This window comes from Drosophila yakuba, chromosome 3R (assembly GCF_016746365.2).
Source record: "Drosophila yakuba strain Tai18E2 chromosome 3R, Prin_Dyak_Tai18E2_2.1, whole genome shotgun sequence".
Taxonomy (NCBI): domain Eukaryota; kingdom Metazoa; phylum Arthropoda; class Insecta; order Diptera; family Drosophilidae; genus Drosophila; species Drosophila yakuba.
In genome coordinates this window covers 17,697,743-17,723,952 of record NC_052530.2, presented here as the reverse complement: position 1 = coordinate 17,723,952, position 26,210 = coordinate 17,697,743, and the positions used below count along the sequence as shown (strand labels likewise).

The following is a 26,210-nucleotide window of genomic DNA, read 5'->3' as shown; positions in this document are numbered from 1 at the left end:
CCCCCACCCACTCTCGTTGAAACTAATTAAAACGGGTTTGGCTTTTTTTCCAGCGCACCCAGCGCAACTCCAAACATTTTTGGCCCCCAAGCATGAAATGAATTTCGCGCCAAAGCTTGCCGCTACTAAGGCGTTGTATTTAAGCGTTAACTCTGATTAACTCACGATGGCAAATCCCATGAATTTTGAATGCCAAAAAGGTTTAAATTGCAGTGAACAGCAAAACATGTTGCTTTACACAACAAACACCAGTGCAAGTTAGCTTAGCTTAACTGACTTTAAAGAGCTGCATGATTTATCTATGAACGCCTAATTTAATTCAGTTAGCACTACACATATATCTATTAATCTAGGCGGATAATTGGTATTGAATTTCTCATGATGATTTAATGCTGCATGTGGTGCATAATTCAGCAGTGTCCTTGGCTACTTACGGTGGCATCCAGAGTGGTTAGCAGGCTGCGCTTGGTGCGTCCATGTTGCACCTGCGGTCGTATCACAGTGTGAGTTGAGAACTCGTCGAGGACGGGGTGTGCTGCAATGGAGGGGGTGGAAGAGGAAAAAACATTCATTAGACTGATGTAAATGCTGTTAATTACAAAATACTTTGGCCGCACCCCCAGATCCTCCCCTTTCCCTCTTCAAGACCCATTTTCAGGTGGAACAATGGTGTGCGGTGTATCTAATAGGCTTAAAGTCAACGCCGCCAGGCATCCAAAACACTGACAACTTGAGCCCAAAATTAAGGCGAAGCGAATGCGCTGCTCTGATAATCATTTAGCATGTTGCCGGCCATGTTGAGATACTCTGATAAGACGACGATGACGACGACGAGCATCAGTCATCTTGCTCTTGGGCCTTTAGTTCATTCAGGCCAGGGGCAGTGCTAAAATTAGCAAGTTCATAAATAATAATATATATAGTAGATACGGGCCAGACTTTTGGACAAGCACAGAAACACGTCTAATTAATGCAAGCCGGCAGACAGCGCCGATGTCTGACAACCCTGGTATGTATCTCGCAGATACAGATACACAGATACGCTTAGCAATTGCATGCAGGGCGAAACACAGTCGCGGTCAGCCTAATAGCAATTGCTATGAATAACACACCAAAAAACATATATGTAAATCATGAAGTGATTTTAACAGACATCTAAACTTTGTACAAACAACTTTCGACTAGTTAAAATCATCACTTCCAGAATGCGAGCAAGTGTAGTGCATCTAAAAAGGAATCTTCCAAGTTTTTACATCGAAGAACTTTTAATTAGCAGTTCCATACTCGTAGTTTTTCCCCATCATGGTGCACAAGTTTGTACAAGTTGAAAATTGGACACGCAGACCCCATAAGCATAATCACTCGAGTCCTGAGGCCAACACGAGAAAACAATAAACCGAGCAGACCAAGTTACCCCGCTTCTTTCTTCTTTCTCCCCCCCAGAAGAACTCTTCAATTTTTCAGCTGCTGCAAAGTCACTTCGCCCCTTTTTTTCATGCTCAAAACTCACTTTCCAGCGCCAAATGTCACACGCGTCAGAGGTTTTTGTTTTACACGACGCAACGCGTCACAAAATTCAGAAAGTACCAACTGGGGAGAGAAGAAAAAAACAGAATTCGCTGTTTTTATTTTTACCACGTCCGACGTTTAACGCAAAATCATGAAGAGGCTGCCAAGTTATTGAGAGTGGTTTATAAATACAAATACATTATTTAGCAGATTGTTTATGGCCTGTGTAGTAGTGGGAAATAGTTTTCCTTATTCGCACACTTTTGATTTGCTAAAATCAGTGGGGGTCAACAAAGAAAATGATCTATAGATTGAAAGACAAAAACTACAATTTGAAGTTCATATTCTGTTGGTTTAGTTGAAATGAACAGAATTTCTAAAAGAACGAAGAACGAAAGTATTCACCTAATAAGTAGCCAACAATATATTGGCTTTAACCCATTTGGAAGAGATTATAAATAACAAAATGATAGGGGGCCTTTTAAGGAGACACAATTTATGGGGTGAAAGCTTCCGAAAAAGTTGAAAATTCATGGACATTAAGGTTCACCATTCTATATATAGCTGATTGATTGATGGATCGCACGCGTTAGAATATAAAACAAAGTGGAATGAAGTCTTTTTTTTAATAAACGGATTAAGTATAATTTCAGATGTGCCATTAGGCACAATATTTGCACATATGAATCGAAGGTATTTGATTATCTGAATATTTTACGTGCAAATTGAAGTCCAAATGGAATTCTGAGAAAATCTGAGTGTGTGGAATTTAATTTCCTGGGGTGTGACCGGCAAATGGGTGGGTGCTGAGACTACTTAATGGGTGAGACATCATAAAACAGAACTAATGACTGCCAGACTAATGAAAACTGCCTTTGACCCAAATGTATCCCTTCCTCAGGCATCTGCTAGATGTATCGCCATATGGAAACGGGGGAGCTTGGTGGTATTTCGGGCTTATTGTTTACGGAAAACAATTAACCCAAAGTAAACTTGAGTGATTGATTGGCTCAAATGACTAATGAGTAGTTTGGCCAGGCCCCTTCTATGCATCAATAAGTTTTTCCGGCTCATGTGGACGTGGATGTGGATATGGGCTAACTGCCTTTTTGCGGCAGTTCGACTTTCTTCGAGCTGTAAAAGTATCTACAAGTGGGTGTCGGGTTTCTCAGCTGATAAGCAGCTGCCAAAACGAATGCGATAAGGATGCACATGAATGCAGCAGAATGCGCAAGAATGCATGTCTGCTGGCAATCCGAGAATTTAGGACAACACATCGACTTGGCACCAGATTGTTGGGCAAATGGCGCCAGGAGGCGCCTCAAGGACTCAAGGACTCTCGTCCTGCAACACTCCGTCGAGTGGAAACTCATTAAAACTGGAACACAACAGAAGCACCCACGCATAGATAGCTCTCGGCTGGCGGATCAGTTCAGAGACACTGCACTTGGAGAAATGTGAAATACTATTTTACAAACAAGCTATTCTATTGACTCCACTTGGAAACCATTTTTGCATAATTCAGATAGCCTGTTGTACAGATTTTAATTTCTTATTTTCTGAAACAAAAGTTTTTATGTACACTCCAGCATTAGGTGTATTTTCTGCCAGTGCACAACTGGTAAATTATCACACACTGCGAGTCAAGTCAAGTCGCAGTCTTGAGCCCGCGGCAAACATATGGCAGGAACATAAGGGTTCCTAAGCGAGGGTAAACCCGACCGTTCAGTTCATCCGTCAATCATCGCACGGGTCATGAATCGAGTGATGATGGATTCCGCCGGCTAAAATGAGGAACAAATTACAACCCGATGCCGATGCTTTCCTTTGTTTTTATTTTTTTTGACGAACTCATGTCGTCGCGTACTTTGATGTGTCACATATATGCCGATGGATGATGAGGTAAGGATGCTGGGTAAGGATGTTGTAAGGATGTTTCGGTTGGATATTTTTGGGCCAAAATCTGTGTGTATTGGTTGGTTTGATTCTCCCACCGAGGGGGGAAAAATGCAGAGAAAGCCCGCAGGCTTGAAACTGATTTTGAATTGGGCTCACACATTTAATTTTATATCTTCTCTGCATTTGTCACTTGTCAACCCCCAAAAGGGGGAAAATAGCAGCGATGGGCGGGGTTAATAAATAAATATGTGCCCGTCCTGTCGCCCTTACTCTCAATCTCCTAACTCGTCGCCCATCGCCATATAACAATCAACGGAGGCTACAAAAAAATAAATTTATTAATAACTGCTGGCGTGCCATAAAAAAGCATACAAAATATGAAATGAATGGATAAATGGAATGGATGAAGCCTTTAGTTTTTACAGTGAACTTCACATTGAATTTCGAATCGAACGGAATTTGGGAGGAACGAAAATGAAAAGCATTTTCATTTCTAACCATTTGAATGATGAAAAATGTGAAACCTTCTCAAGTGGCCGTTGGCCCATTGCATTCTTCAATTCTTCAATTATAGCCCGAGGCAAATAAATATTATAAATTATGACTGCCGGGGGCCCCCGAGAAGATATGCCAAACTCAATTTGGGCAAAGTTCCCTGGGATGCCATCGTAAAACTTCCAACACTTTAGCGGGGCCCCCAAAAATGAAATGAAAAAAAAATAAAAATATTAATAGAATCTCGCTGCCATAAACAGATTAGTGCAGTCAGGGAGGGGCGTGGCCGATGTGGGCGGCGATTTCCACTTCGAAAGGCGAAGGCAAAGAGGCATGGCTACCAACACAAAAATCGAACCGAATCGAATCGAATGTGTGGCTAATTGATAAACAAGGCGAGGAGACGATGACGTCGACTGGGGTTTGGGTAGTGAGTATTTGGGATTGGGTATTGGAGATACGGATTTGGGGACTTGACTTCGATTTTTGGGCTGTGAACTGCAGCCGAATACAAATGGGAAATGCATACGTACGTTTTTCACTCTATCCCCCAACGAAAACAAAAATGCGTTTACTGCCCCGCCTGAAGTGTAATTGAATAATAAAAGAAAATGCAATTGTTTTTTGGTGCACAAACGAAATTAAATGTTGTAGAAATTCAAAACAAACTCCCCGACAAATAGAAAGAAACAAATTCAATTGCAGGCAAGACGACACGCACACACACACACTCATCACAATTTAATTAAATTGTTTGGCTCCTAAAAAGGGGGTTCTAAATTGAAAAAAAAAAACACATTTAGCCGTGGCATCAATGAAAGCGTGTTTAAAGAAAACTTTTAAGAAGGAAATTTAAATTATTCATGTGTATTTTATTGACATGTTTATGAGTTTGGGAACTATAAAGCATTTCGTTTATATCTTTGATGTACAAATCAGAGGAAGCAACGATTCAAGTGACATAAAAAAGTAATGAAATGAAATAAAATAGATGAGAGCATTAAAAGTTTTTATAATGATATTGATATTAAAAATGCAAAGGCGTAATGTTGATATCACAATACCCTTACATTTCAGTCAGAAGTTAGCAACGCAGTGATTTTTGATCACTACCAACAGCACTTACTTGCTTCCTTTTCTTTCCTAAGACAAAAGTTTGCTGCTGGTTGGTATATCTTTGGCTCAAAATCTTAATGAGACAATTAAGCCATCAGCCACCTACTGAGCAGCACATTATGAGTGCGAATCATCGTTTATACACCCATCTACCAAATGGGCCAAATCCGAAAGCAAATCTCTCTTCGCCGCTGAAAACGGTAGCCCGCCAAACGCCTTTCACCTCCATTTCCAACTGACAAAAGGCCGCAAAATTCTGTGCCCAGTCAACAAATGCAACAAGCCACGCAATCTGAAAGCCAACATCGAACACAAACACGAACATCGCCTGAATCTGGGTTAAACGCAAAAAATGCGCATGCGCAACACCGAAAGCCCCTAAATGGGAGATAAGCATCGGTGATTCGGGTTCCATATGGATGTACTGGCACCTCCTCACTGTCACACCATCAGCTTTAAATGAGCTGGGATTAGTGAAGTCTTCAACTTTGTTTCATGCCAATTGCTTTAGTAGTTTCTTGAGCATCTAATAGCAAGATCTTTGCATTTTTCTCACGTCTCACCTGATGGATTTCAGTGCAGGTGAGCCTTCCATCGAGACATAACCCAGACAGTCGGCTTCCTCTTCATATTTCTTCGAGGAATAAATTGTATTTGAAATATGAGAAAACCTGTTTTCAGAACCAGCGTTTACTTCTATTCAACGAGAAACAACATTGTATTAAGGGTTTTCGAAGAGCAACCACTTTATGTACTTATGCATACTTTTTATAAATTTGTAATATAAGTACATTTTATACATATAGTAGAGTGTATACTCTTATTTTGGCCTAACTCCCACGCTGATTTTAGCATAATTTATAAGCACACATGGATCCTGTCAAAGTTCAATTCGCGGCTGCCTGGACGTGGACTGTAGCTAGTTCCTGCGCCTTTGGCATGTATGAGGGCACCTTCTGAATTATTTATAAGCTGCCCTCGCCCCACACACTCTACACTCCACACTACAAACTGCATCCCCAGATCCCCTCGCCAGGCACTTGAGTATAAATAAAACTTTAGCCCGGGCACGAAACCAAATGAAATGAAAACAACCAACTGCAGACACGACTGGGTGGGTAAAGTCAAGGAGTCGAGGAAACGGAATCAGAAATCAAATTGTAACTTGAGTGCGCGCGGCTCAGGAAAAGGACAATGGAGCTGGTAACCGCGATGGGGGGCAGTGGCAGTTCGAGCCAGAACAGGCCACAAAAGCCGCTTTGTTCGAGTTGGTTTTACATTTTATTCCATATCCCATAGCCCATTGCCGGGCTTTTCATTCCGGGGCGTGAAAGCACTTGAGCAACTGACAATCGCCGGAGAAGGCAGAAGTGGGCTTGGCCTGGCTTGGTTTGGTCTCGTCTCGTCTGAGCTGCACTCAGGCAAATGAAGTAGAAGGATTCTCGATCTCGACATGTCCGCTGTCGGATTTAGGTAAAAATGGGGGAGACATAAGAGGGAAATAAGGCGCCAGACAGGTAGATCCCGCATCCGATCAATTTAAACAAAGGTGGGGCTCTTCGCTTGCCCATCATCCCCATGACTTTCAGTTTCGTGTTCTTTTATTTTTTTTTTTGGAAATCTGTGTGGTCCAGTTGAGCATCGGCCACCTGTCAGTCCGCGAGGAGATCTCAACTTGATTATGCTGGCTTAGGACCAAGATTCCTTCATTAGAAAGCCATAAAACCATCGCGACATCGATGAAGACATCTGCATAGGAAATCTAAAGACTCCCCGAGGAACTTTTTTGAGTCTACTTTCTATAAATAATCTCGGAGGCCCCAGCTGTATGTCTGCGTTATTTTTGTTGCACTTTCGATGCAGTTTGTTTCTTTATTCTTTTTCCTGTTTTTTTATTTGGTTTTCCCCCTCCTTTGGCGGAAATTAATTGCCTACAGGATTCGACTGGCGTTGTGCATAAATTATACTCTCAATGCAGCCATTTGTATAAATCAATAGCTACGTACTTGCTGACAGGCCGAAGGAAGCACTAAAGATGTCGGCTGCACAGCCGTGACCCTATTTTTATGTACGCCACTGTGCCGCCAAACGTTCAGTGGGTTAAAAGAAGCTGTCGTGTCGCGGTGCCAACAAATTTGAGTTTGATTGGATTAGAAAAGCCCAATATCAACAAATGCATGAGTGCTTGAAAATTTGAGATGTGCGCTTGGCATTATTGGCGAAAACGTGCAAATTTGTAGTTCTGTAAATTACAAGATACAAGTACAAGTACAGCATTTTGTAACAAAATGAATAATTATATAAGTGATTGTATTATTATTTGCATATTTCTGAATGCAATATTCAATACCATTGGACTTTGTAACTGGAAATAAAATTCCGATTCTGATTCTCGGTTCTGATGATGTGTGGCTACCTTTTCATTGAGTTTCGTTTTCATTTTCCCATCAACGTTGAGGCCTGTCAATCTATATAAAGCCAATTATTTCTGCACATCACTGGCCTAAATCAGTTGCACTCTCGGCTTTTCACATTTTCTTGCCAAGCGGAAAACTGCCTAGGTGAAAATTCCACAACAATAGACAAATAAACGCAGCTCACTGCATTAATCTGCATTCTGTATATTCTGTACATTCTGTATTGTGCAAATTCATGGAGGCATCTGTGCGTCCGTTGGCGATTTAGATAAATATCATAAGTCTTTGCTGCACCTGCCATCTGCCTTTCTCCATGGCTCGGGGTCAAACAATAGCCTGACGGGTGGTCAGATCCATTTCGGCCAGGTCAGCACGGAATCTGTGCAAAATCTAATAGAACAAAGCAAATGATTTCGAGTGCGGAACAACGGGCGGTGGTGGAACCTTCGCTTCGACACACTTCAATGACAAGGACTTCCATTCTTCCATCCTGCCCTCCATTTCATCCGTGGACTTCTAAGTTGCGCTGCAGCTGGGACCAAGGTCAAGGACTTGGGCAATTAACACCCTGAGCGATGGCGGGTGGCATTTAGCACACAAACACAAGCACCCAGGTGGCATTTTTCACAATTTTCCAGAGATTTGGCAAGTGTCTGCGAAGGTGAGGACCTCCCACGGCTCGAGAATACCTTCCTTGACTTGCCCAGCACGCCACCTGCTGCTGCTTAGGAGGATCTACGGAAAGGCCCACAGCGAAAGTGACAAGTGAACAATATGCACTTGGCCAAAAGACGGTGCCAATTAACTTGAAAGGAGCATTTGTTTATCTGCATGGCAATGCATCTTGCACTTAAAATAAATAATCGTTTTTCCAGGAAAATACTGGAAGTTGTGCAGCAGTAAAAAAGGTATATTCAACTATTTGCGACAGTGTATGTCCAAGGGCCCATTCAAAGCAATTGCAGGTAGACAACACCTTTGGCTAATCCGTGAGTTTTCACACCCGCTGTGGTTGATTCTCATCAGGATCAGGCATCCTGTCAGGATCGACATTCCTGCCTACTCACTTTGGTTATTTGGCAAAGGATTCCAATATTTGCCATACCCTCAAATCCACTCCCTAGCCCAACAGCTTATTCTTATTCTCTGGAGTTTCCTTATCTCTGCGCACAGTTTGTTTAAGCATTAAAATTGTCAACTGTGTTGTTCTATACCAGACTATACCCGACTTTAATGCGCGACTCGTAGTAAAGCAGCCAACAAACCCATCGCAGGTGTGGGTCATTCCCGCTGATAAGGCCAACACTATCACAACCAACGGCCAAAGGAGCAACAAAGAGCGAGGGGGGAAATGCAACTTGGTTTATGGCGCAGATATCACCCACTGTTAAGTCGTAAAAGTGCGGAGAAATGGGCGGCAATTAAGCGGTGGACAAAAGGTCAACAAGTCGATTACAAGTTTGCCGTAATTGGAAATTGATACTAAGTCAACAGTTGTACGGGTTTTTGCTCTCAACTGGTGTCTTCAAGGCATTTCTAAAGTATTTGGATTACCGATTTTTAAATAATATTGTACATTTTTTGTTTTTTGTTTCAAGAAAGAAACTAATAAAATAAAATGAACAGATGTCATAACACATTGTGCCCGATCACTTTGCTTCCTGGTTGCAACTCTTTGTCTCGTTTGATTTATCCCATCGCAGGTTGCGATTCTTATCTCTATTATTTATATTTTTTATAAAGCAATATATGTACTATAGTATATGCAAAATGTCAGATTTACAATATTTACAGCTGTCGTTGGGTTGAGTATACAGGAAATAAAGTGATTGACTAAAATCTTTAGCAACTTTTTATGACAACATTATGACGACAAGGCAGCAGCTGATGATCATGATGATGTTGCTGACCGACTGACAGAGTAAAATAAATCTCAATTGCGCTGTTTCGTCAGTGCATTGTACAAGTATATATACAAGTACATACACTTTTTTAATGCAAAACAACAATGGTCAGCAGTTTGATTTATATCAGCTGGCGCCAAGCTCAATGACAGCCACCGAGCGGATAATTCAAAGATTCAGCTACATTTTAAAGTCTTGGGAACATTTTGCTTTGTTTACAAAGAGCCAATAAAGTGAACTTATTTATCGAGTCCATCATTAGCAGGTAAACAAATAAGCCCATTGAGCAGAGTATGTATTTCATTCAAGTGAATGAAGCTAGGGTGTGTTTTAGCGGAAAACTATTTGTTTTCATATTTTTGCATTGTAAGAACATTTTAACAAATAGATTTTGCTTGTTTTTCCTTTTTTTTGGTATTTCCCTGCATTTATTGTTCTACCATCTGTATATGTACATATGCGGTTTTCTCTCTTTCTGTAACTTTTTATTCAGTTTTCTTTCATTTTTATCTTCATTTTTAGCACCAACTTTACGCACAATGCGAGGAGAGAAAATGGCACATAAACATCGTTCTGTGCTGGCCATTTTAGGAATGCAATGCTCCCAGCCATGGCCATTACATTGTAGGAGTGCTGGCCAACTGTATGTAGTATGTGTAAAAGAACTTGGCTGGCTACTTCTGCTGATTGCCAGCCAGCCAGCCAGCACTTCCAATTGCAGCTCGCATTTGGACCGGGCCAAAAAAGGAAATGAAATGCATGGGACAAGACGCTTCCTTTCATTTCGCTTCTTCTTTTTCAACTGTGGCCATAACGGATTTTTATGTGGTCAATGATCCTTGAGCAACGCACCCGGATTCCACGGAATTCCCTTTGTTTGCGGGCTGGTTTGCTGGGAACAAGAAATTGTTTGCATAAAAAGCGGAAGAAAGAAGGCGCACAAAACACAAGAAAGTGGGCGGCTGGTCAGGTTTTTGTGGGCGTGTCCGTCCGGTTGCACATTGCGAATTGCATTGAGAACTTAACCATTGTCCTGTGGATCAATGTTTCTAAGGATTCTATCCTTTTGACTCATAATGCTGGTCTCTCGGCTCGGCACTTTCATGTTTTCCATGGTTTCATTACTCATTCGTTTATGGCTACTTGGTTTCAACCGGGAGTAATTATCATTAGTTTTCCACAGGCTCACCTAAAACTGGGTCACATCCGCAACCAAAAACCTTGGCAAAATGGCAGGTTATGTGCCAAACTTTTCTGAAAACTAAGCAAACAAACAGTGGCGCATTTTTCTTTCACGCCATTTTCGTTTTGCAGGAAAAACTTTCACAGGCAAAAATAGAAAAAAAAAATGCTTTAGCATATAAAATTATATGTTTTGGCCACGAGTGAGCATGTCATTCCATTTTCGGCGCTAGCAATGTGTCAAATATTTCCAGTTCATTAAAATTTAGCCAACGACTTTGGGCCATTAACTCAAGTCTTAGCCTTGACCATTTTTGGTTTCAGAACTGGCCGTTTTGGTGGCCTTTATGACATTTGGTTGGCAGAAACAGCAACCTTACGATTTCTTACGCAATCAAAAATAAGAAATGTTGCATAAATTACAAGCATGCAGGACATAAATGGTTGTCCTGATATATTATTCCTATAAAGTTTGAACAAGTTTAGAATGCCTAACAATACTCATTCGGCTAATTCCACATTATTCAAGGCATATTCAGAGTTTCTTCGACTAAGTGCATAACAGATAAAGTCAACGAACTTGTAAACTTTACCACAAGGCTGAACTTTTCCGCATAAAAAGTCTTCCGACTAAAAGTTCGATGGCCAACAACATTGACTGAATTGAAGAAAATTTCGCAAATGTCTGTCATATATGTTTGTACATCATGTACATTATATAGATTCATATATGCGTACATAACTACCAAACTAGCTTATCGATTTTTCTGCTGTCAAAGTTGCTTTATTTGGCTTTTTTTGGCACTCACTCAAGATAAGATTTATGCAAACGGTAAAAACGGGTAAACCCCGAATCGTAAATACGAAATCGACGAGAATTTAACAAATGTAGGTGGATTTGGCCTATGAAAGAGGAACGAGGCAGCAGAAAAAATAAATAAAAACCATATGCCATGACTAACAGCTGTTTGGCCAAAACAAAAGGCTATAATGCGAAATGACGGACAGAAATGCAAGAACAACTGGCAGCCAGAAAAAGTAAAGACAACAGCAAACAATGATTATGCTGATGAAGACTCAATTCAGGCCACAAAGCCATTTGCTATCATCATTTTGGCCATCTCAGATACGCTATCCTCGTAGCCAAGTTGGTTTCAGAAGCGTAAATTTAATAAGCCATTAAATCTTTGGTTCATGCAGTTTTTAATATATTTTATATATACCAATCCATTAATGCTAACTAGTAATGTAAAGCTATAATTTCTTGAAAAGTTAAGAGTACTTTTAGTATCTACTCAGGCCGAGCCACTCATTATATTTTTGATAAGGATTGTAGTTTGTTTAGTCTAAGATTATAATTGGGGTGTGTTCCTAGCTCTCATTCCCCATTAAATTTGCAAAGAAAATAATGCCTGGCTAAAAATAAATATCAGACTAAAGCCAAGGGGCAACTTAAAGAGGCGATTACCATCTGTTGCGGGTGAGTCACAACTACTGCGAATAGGGTCGGTAACTTCAGATGCAGGAAGTGCAGTGCCACGCGATGGCTTACCTGCAAAAGAACAAAGAAAGAAATTATTATTAACTTAGCATTGCGGCAAAGGATTAACTACAGAGGCGAGACGCACTTATTCTCAGTGTCGACCATCATGATTAATAACCACTTATTGTGCGGCGCCGCGACAATCCATCTGCAGACATCTACAGAGATCGTGGGGCTACAACTTTCCCAAGATCCGTCAAAATCGAAACGCACACGCGTTTCAAATAAATCAAACGAGTCGAGAGCGCTCTCTTTGTCTTACATGATTTTGGTGCTCAGATGTGAGAGAAACAAGTTCACTTCTAATGGGTTGCGTTTAGTTTATGGACAGAGAAGTACACATATCCATTTTATACATATATAATATTTTACATATATTAAAAAGGTAATAAATATTCCTCCAATTTGCTTATTTCTTATTCTTACAATTAGTTCGAGTGCTTAAAGAGCTATAGTTTAAGAGCAGCTTAAGTTCCCAACTTTAACAAGTTTCCTACTGCTTTTTTGTTTTCAGTGCAGCCTCGGTTTCTTGTCACAACAGCAATTAAAGCGCACAACTTGTTGTTGCCGAGCCTCAAGTGAAATCGATATCATTTATCGCATAGCGGAAAAATGGTTTCGGGTGAACATTTTTCGAGTCGAGTTTGGGCGGTCCGTGGGTTTCACATTTGCCATTTTCACCCCCCGGCTGCCCCACCCAACTTTGCTGCCCACCGACAGCAGACAACTTTTCAAGGTCGTTCGCTTGGTTAACTTGAGTTTTGCGGTCTCCGATGTAAAGTGCAAAATGTTGCCAATTAACTTGGCGAACAGCAACAAAACAACAAAATCAACAGAAGCAGCAGCAGCAGAAATTTTGTGAAAATACATGAATATACGAGTATGGGGAATATATATTTTAGAGATACAGATACAGGGCTGCAAGTGAGATACACACTCTTGTTTACCCCCTGCCGAAATTGAAAAAGTCAACAAGTTTTTTAATGAAAGAAAAAAGAGCGTGCCCAAAAAAATGAAAGCAAATTTATTTTAATGATGTTATTTATTTTTCGCGTTGAAAGGGAAAAATTGGATCTACACAAGCTGCATCCAAACTCGACCACTTTTTCAATGAAACAAAAGGAAGACAGCATTTTGCATCTGTACTATGTTTATTTTTGTTTTCAAAACCCATAAAGTAGCTATGTATAGAAAAGAGTTGTGTTGTGCAAAATACGAATCCAATTTGGTATCCATTGTGTTGCACACTCTTAGACAGATAAATAAATATGTTGAACAAATCAAATTGTCTTATGAGTTTGGCAAACTTTTATGAGAAGGCAGCTGAAAACCTGAGAAATTTGAACTTTATTCACACCCATATGGTCGGCAAACCAATTTCGCATTCAGGTTCGTTGAGTGGTTATAGGAAAAGCAACTTTTGGCCAAATATGTTGCCAATTAATTGTCATGATGGTGGTTAGCCTGGCATTTTTTTAATTTTTATTTGGTTTTCTCCATCAAAGCATGAGTTTGGGCATCTCGTTCCATTAGAGTTTATCCGGTTGGGCGGCCAGCCGGCAGCTCCACAAAAGGCACTTGGAACGGGTTCACTGAACGAATTTAATTGTTTTGCTCTTTTATATATATGTAGTTTACTTCTTTTTGTATACTCTTTGCTTTGAAAATGCGAAAGTTGGCGTCCAACTATAATTGCCGTGACTGCGGATGGTTCAATGAAGTCCATCATCACAAAACAGGAGCTGCACAAAAGAAATGCCGGATCTGTCCTGTTTCGCTGACGATGGCCATATAATTGCTAATTACAGCAATGCGTTTGCTTTAATTAACAAACTGAGGCAGTGAAGGAGTGAAGGATTGAAGGACTCCAAGGCGGCACATTAATTAAAGAGCAAGCTTAAGCGAACGAAAAGGCAGGCGTCTGCAGCCTCCCACAGGAAATGTAATAAATTAAAAGCGCGACACAGAAATAAAACGTAAAAAACATAAAAAAAGAAAACACCAAATGCAAAAGAGGGAATTCGTTTGGCAGAAAATGTAATAAAAACGGCGGGCGTAAGTGCTGCAAGCTTGTGTTTAATGCAACGAATAAAAGCTGGGAATGCCTCAAATGAAAACACTTGCAAACTAAAATATATCCCCACCCACTTTTCCGAGTGAAACACACCTTGAACCAACTCGCTTATATGCAAATTTCACGTCCCCTTCACCAGTGAAATGCTGCCATTCCTGCAACGTCGATAGCGGCAACAACGAAATACAAAAATGTAGAGAAAAATTCACTAGATGCAGAACAAGTACAAGTACAAGAACAAGAACAATGGGTCGTGTGGGGCATGTGGGGCATGTGTCACGGACGTGCAACCCATGCTGCCCCCAGTGCCTCACCATCGCCCAAGGACACTCATTAAAGGCTTAGAACACGACGAGCGTCGTGCAGCCGAAAGCAAATTTGATCTGGGCTCGAGAAACTCACAGTAAATGTATCTATATATGCACATACCTGCGAGATGATAAACTTGCATCTCGTATCCGTTTGGTTTGCTCTTATCGCTGGCCAAGTGGCTGTGCCAGTGGGATAATCGAAGGACGCATAAATTAACACCCCTTAAGGACGTACAAGTTTCTTGTTTTTGTTTTGACACAATCAATAACAAAGAATCTGGCTGGAAATTAATTGCGGGCGCAGGGAAAAAGGGCAGGACCCGCATGGAAATAAATATCCAGTGGCATCTACAGTTCCTAGAACTACACCAAGAGGAGCATTTGGCAGTGAGAAGGACGCACAACTGCAATGCCAGATGTTGCGGCTCAAAATGGATTTTAAAATGCATTAAATATTGAGGAAAGTTGGGCTGTTTGGGGACTTATATGCAAGCCACTTTGAAATGTCAACAGTTTTCCATTTCAAGGAAATATGTGCACACTAAGTCGATATATTAAATGTATTTGAATGCATAAACTCTTTACTAACATAGTTCTTATCAGTTCGCAGAGAAATACTCAGAACTGCGACAGAGGGCGTAGATTGCAGCAATAAAGTCGAGAGGAGCCTTCACATGAAGGTTAAGTTGGGTTAACCAATGCCAAAGACAGCAGACTCCACTTGGAGCTCCAATTCAAAGAGAAACCCAACAATCAAGGGCGGTCAGTGTCCAAAAAAATAATGTCTCAATATCCAAACATGAAATGTAATTTCCGCGCACAGAAAAAAACCTACAACAATTAGGCAATTTCTGAGCCAAAGTAGACAAATCATAAAAGTGAAATCTAAGCACATATAGTAGGCAAGAAAAATGAAGTAAAATTGTAAACTACAAAATCAATGAAACTTTCTTTTCGCTGATGGCCGATGAAAGCGGTCCGTCCAAGAAGCATGACGAGTGAAAAACCCCAACTCTTTCAAAGATCTATTGAAAATTGCATGACCATAAACCTTTCCAGAGACGGAAGTGCCCTGTACAGATGATGCGATGACTGGGCCGAGGGTCGTGCATACAGATGTATCTACATATGTTGGTTTTCGGAAAAGTAATTGAAGCTAATTGGGTTAAACTTATTGCTCTGTGCCCAATTAATCCCGCCAAAAGAGTAGGGAACATACACGATCACTTGAGACGCTGGCGCCTGTGCGAAAATATATACTCATATCTTCGTATAAAAGCATCTTATAAATATATTTTTCTTTCGTGGACTGGACTGACCAGTTTGGCCTGTAATGCGTTATTCTTTTTTTGCCACAATTATAGCGTAAATGATTCATCAGCCAGTTCTACGAATCGCCACATTCGCTGTCATGCTAATGAGAAGATGAGACACACTCGGCCCTATGAATGAGATGAGGTATAGATACAGATACAGATTGAGATACACTTGGCAAATGATTTACTCCGATGAGTCTTTGTCAATGAACCCGCCGCCCTCCGGGGGGTCAAGAGAAAAGAAGACCTACCGCCCTCCCTCCCTCCAGTCACCTCGTTGACCCAATTGAGTTGAGCAATTTTCTGATGCTGTTTATTAGATTTCATGCGGCGCTCAATTGTAGCCGTCAGTCGAGGCTTGATTTGTCAACAGCTCGCCATTTGCATTCATTTGCCACCGCTACCGCACGCATTTCTTAGATACTTTTGCTTCGTGCTACCGATGCCTTGTTCTAGAGTGTAATTAAAGCGATTATCGCAGTGGGGGAATTTGATCAAATTAAGTCTATTTACTAGGCTCGCCTGGCAAGGCAGGAAGCTCGCTCTACATACCAAGCGAGAGGCTAACATTTACAGCTTCAATTTACAGTTCTGGTTTTGGTATCTTCAAGATGCACGATTAAAGATAGTTTTGTAGAGATATGCACTTAGTAAGACAGAATCATAGCAGAAACATTTTATTGCTAATGATATGACTAACGTGATTCAACTCTACATTCAATTGGAATTTATGATTCATATTTAGAGCTAGTTGATGGGCAGCATTTTAATCATTTAAAAGGATTTCGATTAATGTTGATAAGTAGAAAGAAATGAGTTTACTTATTTACAATACCATTCTCCCGTATTTAACTTCTCACAAGAAAATAGATTGTTTAATTTGATTTGGGACTTGCAATTTTTATGACATTTGGATAGCTACTGCAAATTTGTACATAATGCAAGCATTTGTTAAATGCGAAACATATGACGACAAGCCTACAGTGAGCTGGATGGACAAACATTGAGGTGCACTGTTTGCACTATTTGCTCTGCTTTGCCAACTGCCAATCGAATTGACAATCTGCCGAGCTAACCAAAATTTCCCGTCAGCAATTATGCAAGGAATAACAAACAATCCGAGCAGCCAGGAGGCTCCTCAGAGTTCCAGCAATATGTACACTCAAAAAGAGGGGCCGAGACAGCTTGTCGTGGTGGCATATTTTTGTTTGTCATTCGTTATTCGTTATTCGTTATCGACGAATGCAGGCCAGTCGGAGGAGGAATCGATGCGATGCAGTTCGCGAATGTGGAGCGATGGGGGCAGGAAATTGGAGCGGATCAGGCAGAAGTCTTAGCAGTGGACACATCGACACGCTCTACATACTTTTGGCCACGCTCCACGAGAAGTTGATGAAATTGCAACGCGTAATTGGCACTTTACGTAATCCGGCATTAATTGCCAGCGCGACCAATCGAATGTCAGTAGCCTACGAGCCATTAAATAACATACATTGTATATCGTATATGTAAACGAATAATGCTGAACAACAAAACAGTGCGTCCCAAATCGGACACCCAAATCGGTGAGTCAGCCAGCTGACTAAGTGCACGTGCACTTGCTGTCTTCATGAAAGCTTGAAAAGTATCTAAGTTAGTGGGGTTAGCCACAATAGGGTGGCGTGCTCAAGGTGTTCATTGTGTAAGTGGTAACTCAAATGAGTCATGTGCAATTGCGATTGTTTTGGCGCAGTGTGGGAAGGATACAATGCACAGTCAGGAGTGGAATTATTAAAGGAGTGGAAATGCCAAGGTTGTCCTCGTAGAGATGAGTTATATGCAATAGGAATAACTAGATTAATACAAGAGTTACTTTTCCCATAAACAAATACACATTAGTTTCAGTTGTAAGGAGTATATGCAGCCCATATAAGCACATTTCATTTCAGAGTTAAGGTTAAATGTTTGAAGGGCTTTTTGGGGTTTTCTTAATACAATCTTATTATTTAATATTGCGAGCAAAGTACGGAAGATGGGCTCTCCATTTTGCTGCTTAATAGACCAGAAACAACAATCGACTTTCCCTAGCATCAAACACTCATCGTTTTCCAGGCCGAACACTTAAAAGTAATCGACCCTAATGCCATAAATCTACGAGAATAATTTATATAAATAAGCTCCCTTAAAGTTAAATAGTGTTTTATCAGCTCGCCAAGTGCGTTGTAAGTAGCAGATATGTGCGTACATGCAGTGCCAGCTACGTATGCACATCCGGCGGATACATTGTGTTGAAGGGAGCTTTAATAAAATCAAGTTTTATTGCAAGAATTGCTGGGAAAATTACACCCGATTATATGGTACTCAGATAGCAGATGTGACTAACTTTCGGTTTGCTATTTCCCAGCCGCAATTAACTAATGTCAGTTAATGAGTGGCCGACAAAAGGAAGAAAGCCAGCACGTGCCAAGTGCAAACGGAGGTTAGGTAACCAGTTATAGCAATTACTTGTGACTCTCCGAGCACTCGAGACATTAAAAACATTGCGAGCGCATATTCATTATTGCACCAAATGATTTCTAATTATTTAAATGACGAGCATGGATGACTACATTTTGCGGTTGCGAATCATAGAACACAGATAATAGAAGCGGAAATTTCATAAGCGGAAACGGATATACCAATCTAAAGCTAGCGAAGTTTTGGCAAGTCCCAATTTGTAAGTCATAATTTAAAGACGCAAGCAACATTTGATTTGAATTTATTGTATTGCCCAGTTTTTAGATATAAAGCAGCTTTGCATGGCTTACTTATTCGTGCCTTACTTATTCTGTCTTCATCATCGTTTTTATTTCCTTTTGTTTTTTTCATAATTATTAATTAACGCCCTCGAACAATGGCATCCACTCAGCTGGAGGAGAAGAGCTGTTGCTCTAATCTTTGTGCTTTGTCTGGCGAGCTCTTCTCGTGGAGATGCCTTCCCGTAATCCCCATACCCATTCCCATCACCATGCCCCAAACCCTTGACCGTCGAGTGTACTTTATGGTTCGTTGGCTCCGCTCCCAATATGCAGTATAGTAGTACACAAGTAGCTCAGCCATCTGCTTATCGCTCTTCGATAAATCGAGGAGAACCACTCCGATTCCGCAGTGTAAAATGAATCGAAATGAAACAAAATAAAAGATGCATCCAGCCTCCGAGGAAAATGTGTAACGCGGCAGTCGAACAACACACGAAATTTCACGAGATAAAAATAAAATCGACGGAGAAGAGAGCCCACAAAATATTAGCGCCGGCATGTTAATTCAATTAGCTGGCGAATGGCGCTGTTTTCCTTTTCGGTGTTTATGGGTCGAAGATTTTGGTTTAGTTGTTCCTCTATTTTTTGTATGCTTTGTTTACAAGAGGCTCTAATAGTGGCTGCATCGCTTTTTGAGGTTTACCTCAGGCGATTAGCATAGTCGCCACATAATGTGACATCATTTTTCTTGACCTAACACAATTTTAACGGAACAGAAGTGAAATTACTCGGCTTTCAGTTCATTGACTTTAATATGAATCAGAGAATCCGCTGATGAATTATTTGCAATCGTTTATTGTAGCATTAAATATTGTAAGATTAATAAAAAAAAAAAAGGTTGGGAAGTGTTATATATTGTTGAAAATATACAAAGAAAAGTTAGAACTTTTAAGTATATACATATATGAGTTGAGATAAACACTTCTCAACGAATGTTTTTATCACATAAACTCAGTTCTAACACCTCTGTAAAATCCAGTTCTGTATGACCTACAAAGCTTTTGTGAAGTAATTTATAATAGTGCGAAGCTCCCAAAAACAAACAGACCCCTAAGCAAACAAATAAAAATGTAATTACAGTGCGTAGCAACAAAGCTGTGTTAACCAAAACTTCCACAAACTTTTGTAAAAAAAAAAACGAGAGCGTAAACAGAAATCGGGTGTTCTTAAAGTTCATCGACCCCAGAAAGCAGCTACGTCATCATTTCCAGAGGATGTCACCGAACATTTTCCCAGTCGGTTTAGCTATCAAAAAACAAGCAGAACACACCTACGCAATGCGAGAAAGAGAGGGGCTGCCAAAAGAAACAGAGACAGCCTGATGTGCATGAGTGATTCGCAGTGCGTTGGACTGCGAAAAGTGCAATTTGCAAATACAGCCGAACTGCAACAGTCGAAAAGTTCGCAGTGAGTCACAATAAAGGTAAATTAGCAACTGCCCAGGCACGAAACGAACCCAAATTCGAATCCGTGCCCAGCTCACTGACCATAACCAGGAAGAGGTTGAAACTGCACTGCGCGAAATGGGGGTGTTTATGAATTTATATATTAAATACGAGGTTTTAGGTAAATAGTCAAAATAATAACATTATTCAGTAGTTTTCAAACTAAAATGAAAAAAATAATATGTAAATATAAATAATATTAAATATTATAATAAATATGTAAATACTTAATAATGTTACTACTACTATAGAATATAACGATATATACTGAGAATTTAAAAAAATAGTTCATATGAATTTCATTCTGTAACCATCGTACTTGGAAACCAATACCTGTTAAGTATTTATTCACTTGGATAGTGATAGTGGAAAAAAGTGTCCACTTCCTTTGGGAATCTTTTTTACGCAATTTTAGAGGACTTCATTTGTTTTTTCTTGCAGTGTAGACTCCCAGCTTGTTCCCGGATTCACTCTAGCGTGTTGTCGCATTTCCGTTGCGAATATTCGCCGCCACCGCCGCTTTTGTTGTTGTTGTTGTTGTTTTTCTTGTCGCATCCCATTACTGATGCTAGTCAGTGCACAGCAACAACAACAACAGCAGTAAATGCCAATATCTCTATGCATAAATTAACCAAAACCTAAACCGAAACAGAACGAATCGAAACGAAACCGAGTGAGCTGCAGAGTGCTATTTTCCATTAAGGAAAGATTCCATCCCAAGCTCGGTTTGTCCTCCGTTTTTATGATTATTTATTCACTTGATTGCTTTTGGCCTTTCACTGTTCTCTGAACCGCTCAGCTCAACTCAGCTCAGCTCTGCTCAGTTCTTTTATTTTGATTAATCATCGAGGGGCTTACCTTGGCCAGCTCCTCGTCACCTCAGCCTTGCCCCCTGCTTTCCATTACAGCCACCCTTCCCATCCACATCCCCTTCCAATTCCCAATCAAGCGTTGCATTGGCATTGCACAACAACAATAACACCAGCCACAATTGATGCCTGACTGAATGCACTCGAAAAAAATGTTAGTACTTGTAATCAAAATCATAAAATATGTATTTAACACCCACCTTGTTTGTAACATATAAGCATGCAAATATATATCCCATGTATTTCGCTCAGTGTAAGTGCACTGCATTTCATCTCCCACGGCAGGCATTTCTTTGTTATTTGTTTGGCTGCCTGTTTAGAGGAAATTGCTGCTGCTGCTGCTGCTGCAAACAAACGTGATTTCCTTTGGCTGTTGGCATAAACAAAGTTGTTCAAGTGCTTTCTTGGGGCATTCCTGCGTTGCCTCACTGTACAGGGTGCCAACGGGAATGTGATTGTAATTGGAATTGTGATTGTGATTGTGACTATGACTGCTCTTACCAACTCTCCCACTGAATGACTAATGCCAAAGCCGCATTTCCCACTTTCCGGGGTTGTCTGCCAAACTCACCCTAAGTTGGTTAAGTTAGGGAAATAGAGTCATAAATAACATGAGTTGCCCTCACAGAACACTTTGTTTCAGTTCTTGCCAGAAGAGTGGTAAATACAAAGCGTATCCCCTCCCTGCACCCCTTGTTCTTGTGGTGCAATTAAACTAGCTTTAATTTAGGCTTAATCTCCGCACTGCATTGGTCACACACGCAACCCACTCGGGGATGCAACCCCTCACTCATTCACTCACTCACTCACTCAGTGCTGATAATCGAGGGGAATCCCAGGCACGTGGCCAGGTCAAAAGTGAATCAGCGAGCCCGCCACGGCACACGTGTCTTCATTCTGCCGCAATTATATAGTAATGACCCACTCAATTCAAGGCAAATCCATTTCTATCGATTTCTATGCTTCGTATAATGGGGGCCAAAATTCGCTTAGATACAAAAGTTATTATTGCAGTTTGCTGGAAACAAAGACAGCTAAATTGATGTTGAATATTGAACCAAAGTATTGCGAAAAGAACCCTTAAAATATTTCTATCAAATAAAAGAAAAAATCTGCTTATACAAATTTCATCTTCTGGTAACTAACGATTTATACGATAATGGAAAAAACGTTTTTATGCAAATTCTATCTTCGGTTGAAGAATGATTTGTTTTCATGGCATTTCCTTGTCCCACTTTTCAACTACTTGATGTATTGACAGTTTTCCCCATTCGTCTATTATTTCTTAATTGCTGCGGGGTGTCCTCCGCTCCAGGTTGGGTTCTAAGTAAAGTAGATTTCCTGGAGTCTAAATACCCCTTTGTCAAGCTCTCTAAACACGTTCTACGAGGCGACGCAATTTATGCAAATGTCGTTCAATTCAAAGTCTTAGACCAGGAGAAAGACCACTAATGTATGCATGCTCATAGGCTTCCGTAGCGATTCAAGAGCCAAGAGCCAGAGAACTAGAGAACTAGAGAATCCGGGAATCAGAGAATTGGTGAAGAATATCGGAGAAGCTCTTTCCATTTAAATTCTTTTGACCTGACTCAATCAAGAGCAGCTTGGTGACCAGTCAAGAGCTGGAAGAAGAAGCCAGTCTGTAAATTGAGTTGAGCCTCAATTAAGACGATCGTTGCGATGCTGATGGCGATCGGCTTGTTGACCACTTGAGTTACCGCATAGTTAGAAGCCCACTTGCGAAGGTAGAAGCCACTCGACAGTTGCATTTTAATGCAACTTAATGATTATGGCCAAGTCTAACTGGCTCCCACGCTCCAAGCCAAGCCCATTTAAGGCCTCCTCAATGTCGCATATTAATGATCCTGCTGTCTTGCCTTTAACTCGTGATAATGATAATGCCAAGTTGTTCAACTTGGGCAAACAAAGGGCGCGATAAAGAAAGCAAACAAGACTATCTGCTTGAGAGGCGTGTCTCCCGATGTCTCAAGAATATATTTCAGCATGGGAAATGCTTACAAAAACAAGTAAGAGCACAGGAAATATACTAATTAAGTCCAATTATTTTAACAAAACGGACTACGTATAATTGCGGATACAAAGAAGAAACTAGTAAAAAATAGGTTTTTAGAAAGAAAATTCAAATAAATACTTTGCTTTATATAAAAGTATATGTATGAACATAGTAGTTAAAAGCTAAAAAAAAAAAAGGAATATTATGTTGCTCAAACTTAAAACCACCTAATTATATTTTTTGATAATTATCTAGTGAACCTCCTACTCACTTTTGAGTAACGAGTCTTACCTCACCGAACCACTTACTTTCGGCCATTTCGGAGGTTGCCGGCTGTTCGGTTGCCATATAATTGCGCAAATGACATAAAAATGGTTAAGAAAACGCCAGCAGTTGGCAACAACTATACAGATCGAACAATGGCAACAGCCTAACCGCGAACAAGAAACGAGTTGCCAAAAGAAGTGTTGGCCAGAAGAATATGGAGGTTCCAGTTCGCATTCGATTGTGCGCTTAAGGCGCTGACCTTTTGGGACCAGAATTCATGATGACAATGAATTGTACATGTAAAAAGTGAATACACTCGGACGCGAAAAAAGATTCAACAGCTCAAGATGTGTGTTGGTACCCACAAAATTGTGACCCACAAAGGGGCTTTTTTCATGGAGCAAAGGGAAAAAGCCGAAGAAGAAAGTTTTTGCCTGACAGTTAAATCTTTCACAAAGAGAGTAAAAGTAAAGCATTGCAGTGCATTTAAAATCGATTTTTTTACCTTTTGGAGTTTTTCACTTTTTTCTTTTGTGTGCGGGCAAGGGCCAAACGAATCATTTGAGTTGCTAAATTAAATGGTACGTGAGTGAAGGCAATCAGTGAATTAGCATGGAGAGTGCTGCCCTAGAGGCGCCTTTCTATCTGCAAACTACGTGAGATTTTGATAAAAGCGACACTCAGATAAGCTAAATGCTAAATGCAAAATGCCCAACCTGCCAATAGCCAAACACCCCACAGATGGCACTCATCGCAAATGGGCAAAACAAAGCGAAAGCCACTCCATAACCAAGATAGCCGAGTGGCAAGTGGCAAGTGGCCCACAGGGCTTTGGGGCGGCCATTTGGGCGGGTCTACATCTATCTACCTATCTATACATACGTCTATACATTCGAGTCTGTCGCAATCCGGGGGCCCTGCAACTACCAAGCTGGTGGAGGTGGAAGTAGCCTGACCAGCGACAAAATCAACAAAATAGAAGCTGGTTTTTCAAGGTTGTTCAGATGCGCGAGAGTTTAACAAATGACACAAAAGGGGTAAAGGGGTTTTGGTCGGGTAACTAAAAGTGGGCACAGTGGTCGAGGACAGTTTGCAAAAACTTCAAATAAATATTCCTAATCCTATGAATCATTTGTATTTACGGGAAGTTCCTTTGAATCACTTTATTATTAAATGCTGAAGGGTGAGTCCTTTCATGAATAAGAATGAATTTACAACAATTAAACCAAAATATTATGAATTATGAATTGGTACGCACGTTGAATCAGATCGAATTACGAACAATAAGTAAGCAAACAAGTGCTAATGAATAATTGCATATTAATATTTGTTCTATGCTATTACAAAATACATAGTTGTTATATGGTTCATGTGCTTCTATTTGGAAGTAACTCACTCAATAACATAATGACTCAGAACTGATAGTGTATCTAACTTATATCCTCATTTAATTTCTGGCACTAACACTTGCATAAATGGTTATCTATTTTGACTATTTAACTTATTATTTGCGGGCCTAATAAACCACTGTATTGGTGCGCTGAACTTGATTAGACAACAAACTCGATTTAAGAGAGACAAAGAATGTTTATTGAAGTAGGTTTTACTCAAACTAGTTACCGATTACAAGTTAGGAAATAGTTTTAAAATGAAAGATTCAGCTAGGAATAGGGAAAATTGTACAGATATATGCAGATATAAATGTATCTGTATCTATCTACCTTATGAAGAACTAGCATTTTTAGGAAATACCACAGTTAACTATTTGGTAACCTATATATTTTAATTTCTCTAGTTCATACTTTTTAATATTGTATTTCATAAAGTGTGAGAAGTCTTGCACTAGTAACCATGGTAACCGAACAAAAATGAAAATAGTAAACAAATTTCTTTCCCGTTCAAATCCACCTGTAGACCAGTGGGAACCGACAGGGGGATGGATTTGATTTTCCCAACTTTTCCGGGAACTCACCTTTTGGCTTTTCTCCTTCCGACTGATGGAACGCCGTCGCTTCCGCCGGCTGCAGAATGTGTTGTTGCAAGCATGTGTTGAGCAGCAGCAGCGGTAGCAGAAACAAATGCAAGTGCAACATTTTCAGATCGTTGCTATATAGCCTATGTTGTTGTCGTTGCTGTTGCTGCTGTGGTTGTTGTCGATGCAGGGCGATATTTGCTTTTTTTGCTGGCGATAGTGAAGTTTGTTGTTGCCGCGGGGCCAATGTGGTGACATCACATTTCCTGCAGCATCTTTGTGATTTGGGTTGTTGTGTTGTTGTGCGGAGGGGTATTATTTCAAGCAGGATGGCGATTTTTTAAAACTCTCTTGCACCATTCGCGAAAAAAGTAATGCTGCTATTAAAGAACAACAACAATATCACGCGCGCAAACTGCGAACAAAAACAAACACAAGCTGATTTAGCTACTACTAATATAACGGCTTTTGTGTTCTGTTTTGCTATCTGCTGCTGGCTACCTCTCGCTCTTCGAGCCCCTCTCTCTCGCACTCTCACTCTCCTCTTATTCCTATTGGAATTTTCTAAGCTGCGAGGCGTTACTCTTGCAATTCACCAGCAATCTTTGAAATTATTATATTGGCATTTATGCGGCAATGGGCACTATTAAATTGCTGCCAGTTTTGCATTTATTTTCGGGGGCTTTAATTCAATTTACTTTTGACACAATCGCTTCACACACACACACTCTCCGAAATGCACAAGCACACACGCACGCGAAAAAGTCAGAGCAGCAAGCGAACGCGACATCACCGTTCGGTGGCCGATTTTGTTTTGAATCGAGTTTCTGCATATGTGTGATTATACGTGTTTTCAGTGTGGCCAGTCGTGTCGCACCGCTAAATACCAAACGAAATACTATCGGGTTCAAGGAGGGTGTACTTGCTAAGTAAGGGTGGTGTCCGTGCTAAACCGATATCTAACATCGATAACTTAGGGTGCCCTTAGAGATGGGTAGTGTGCACGCTGATTTATCGCTATCGAATTCTGGCGCGATATTTAAATCGTTGTACATCGAAATACTTTTCATATTTAAATTATTTTCATATATTTCTCATTT

General features: G+C 40.5%; 1 protein-coding gene across 4 annotated transcripts in view; it reads right to left on the bottom strand.

Moving 5' to 3' along the window:
* Nucleotides 1-25,941, bottom strand: part of LOC6537279 (disintegrin and metalloproteinase domain-containing protein 12) — a 33,008-nt gene extending 7,067 nt beyond the window's left edge. Inside the window, exons 1-3 of one of the 4 annotated variants that reach the window (XM_039376809.1) lie at nucleotides 25,111-25,941; nucleotides 11,991-12,074; nucleotides 435-535 (exon numbers count right to left, since the gene is read on the bottom strand). In XM_039376809.1, coding sequence (XP_039232743.1) covers nucleotides 435-535; nucleotides 11,991-12,074; nucleotides 25,111-25,231 — 306 coding nt within the window. In that variant the 5' untranslated portion in view covers nucleotides 25,232-25,941. The remainder of the gene's footprint in view (nucleotides 1-434; nucleotides 536-11,990; nucleotides 12,075-25,110) is intronic. The other 3 variants (XM_039376811.1, XM_039376810.1, XM_002097801.3) reach the window with 3 other exon arrangements.
* Between the last annotated feature and the right edge of the window lie 269 nt (nucleotides 25,942-26,210).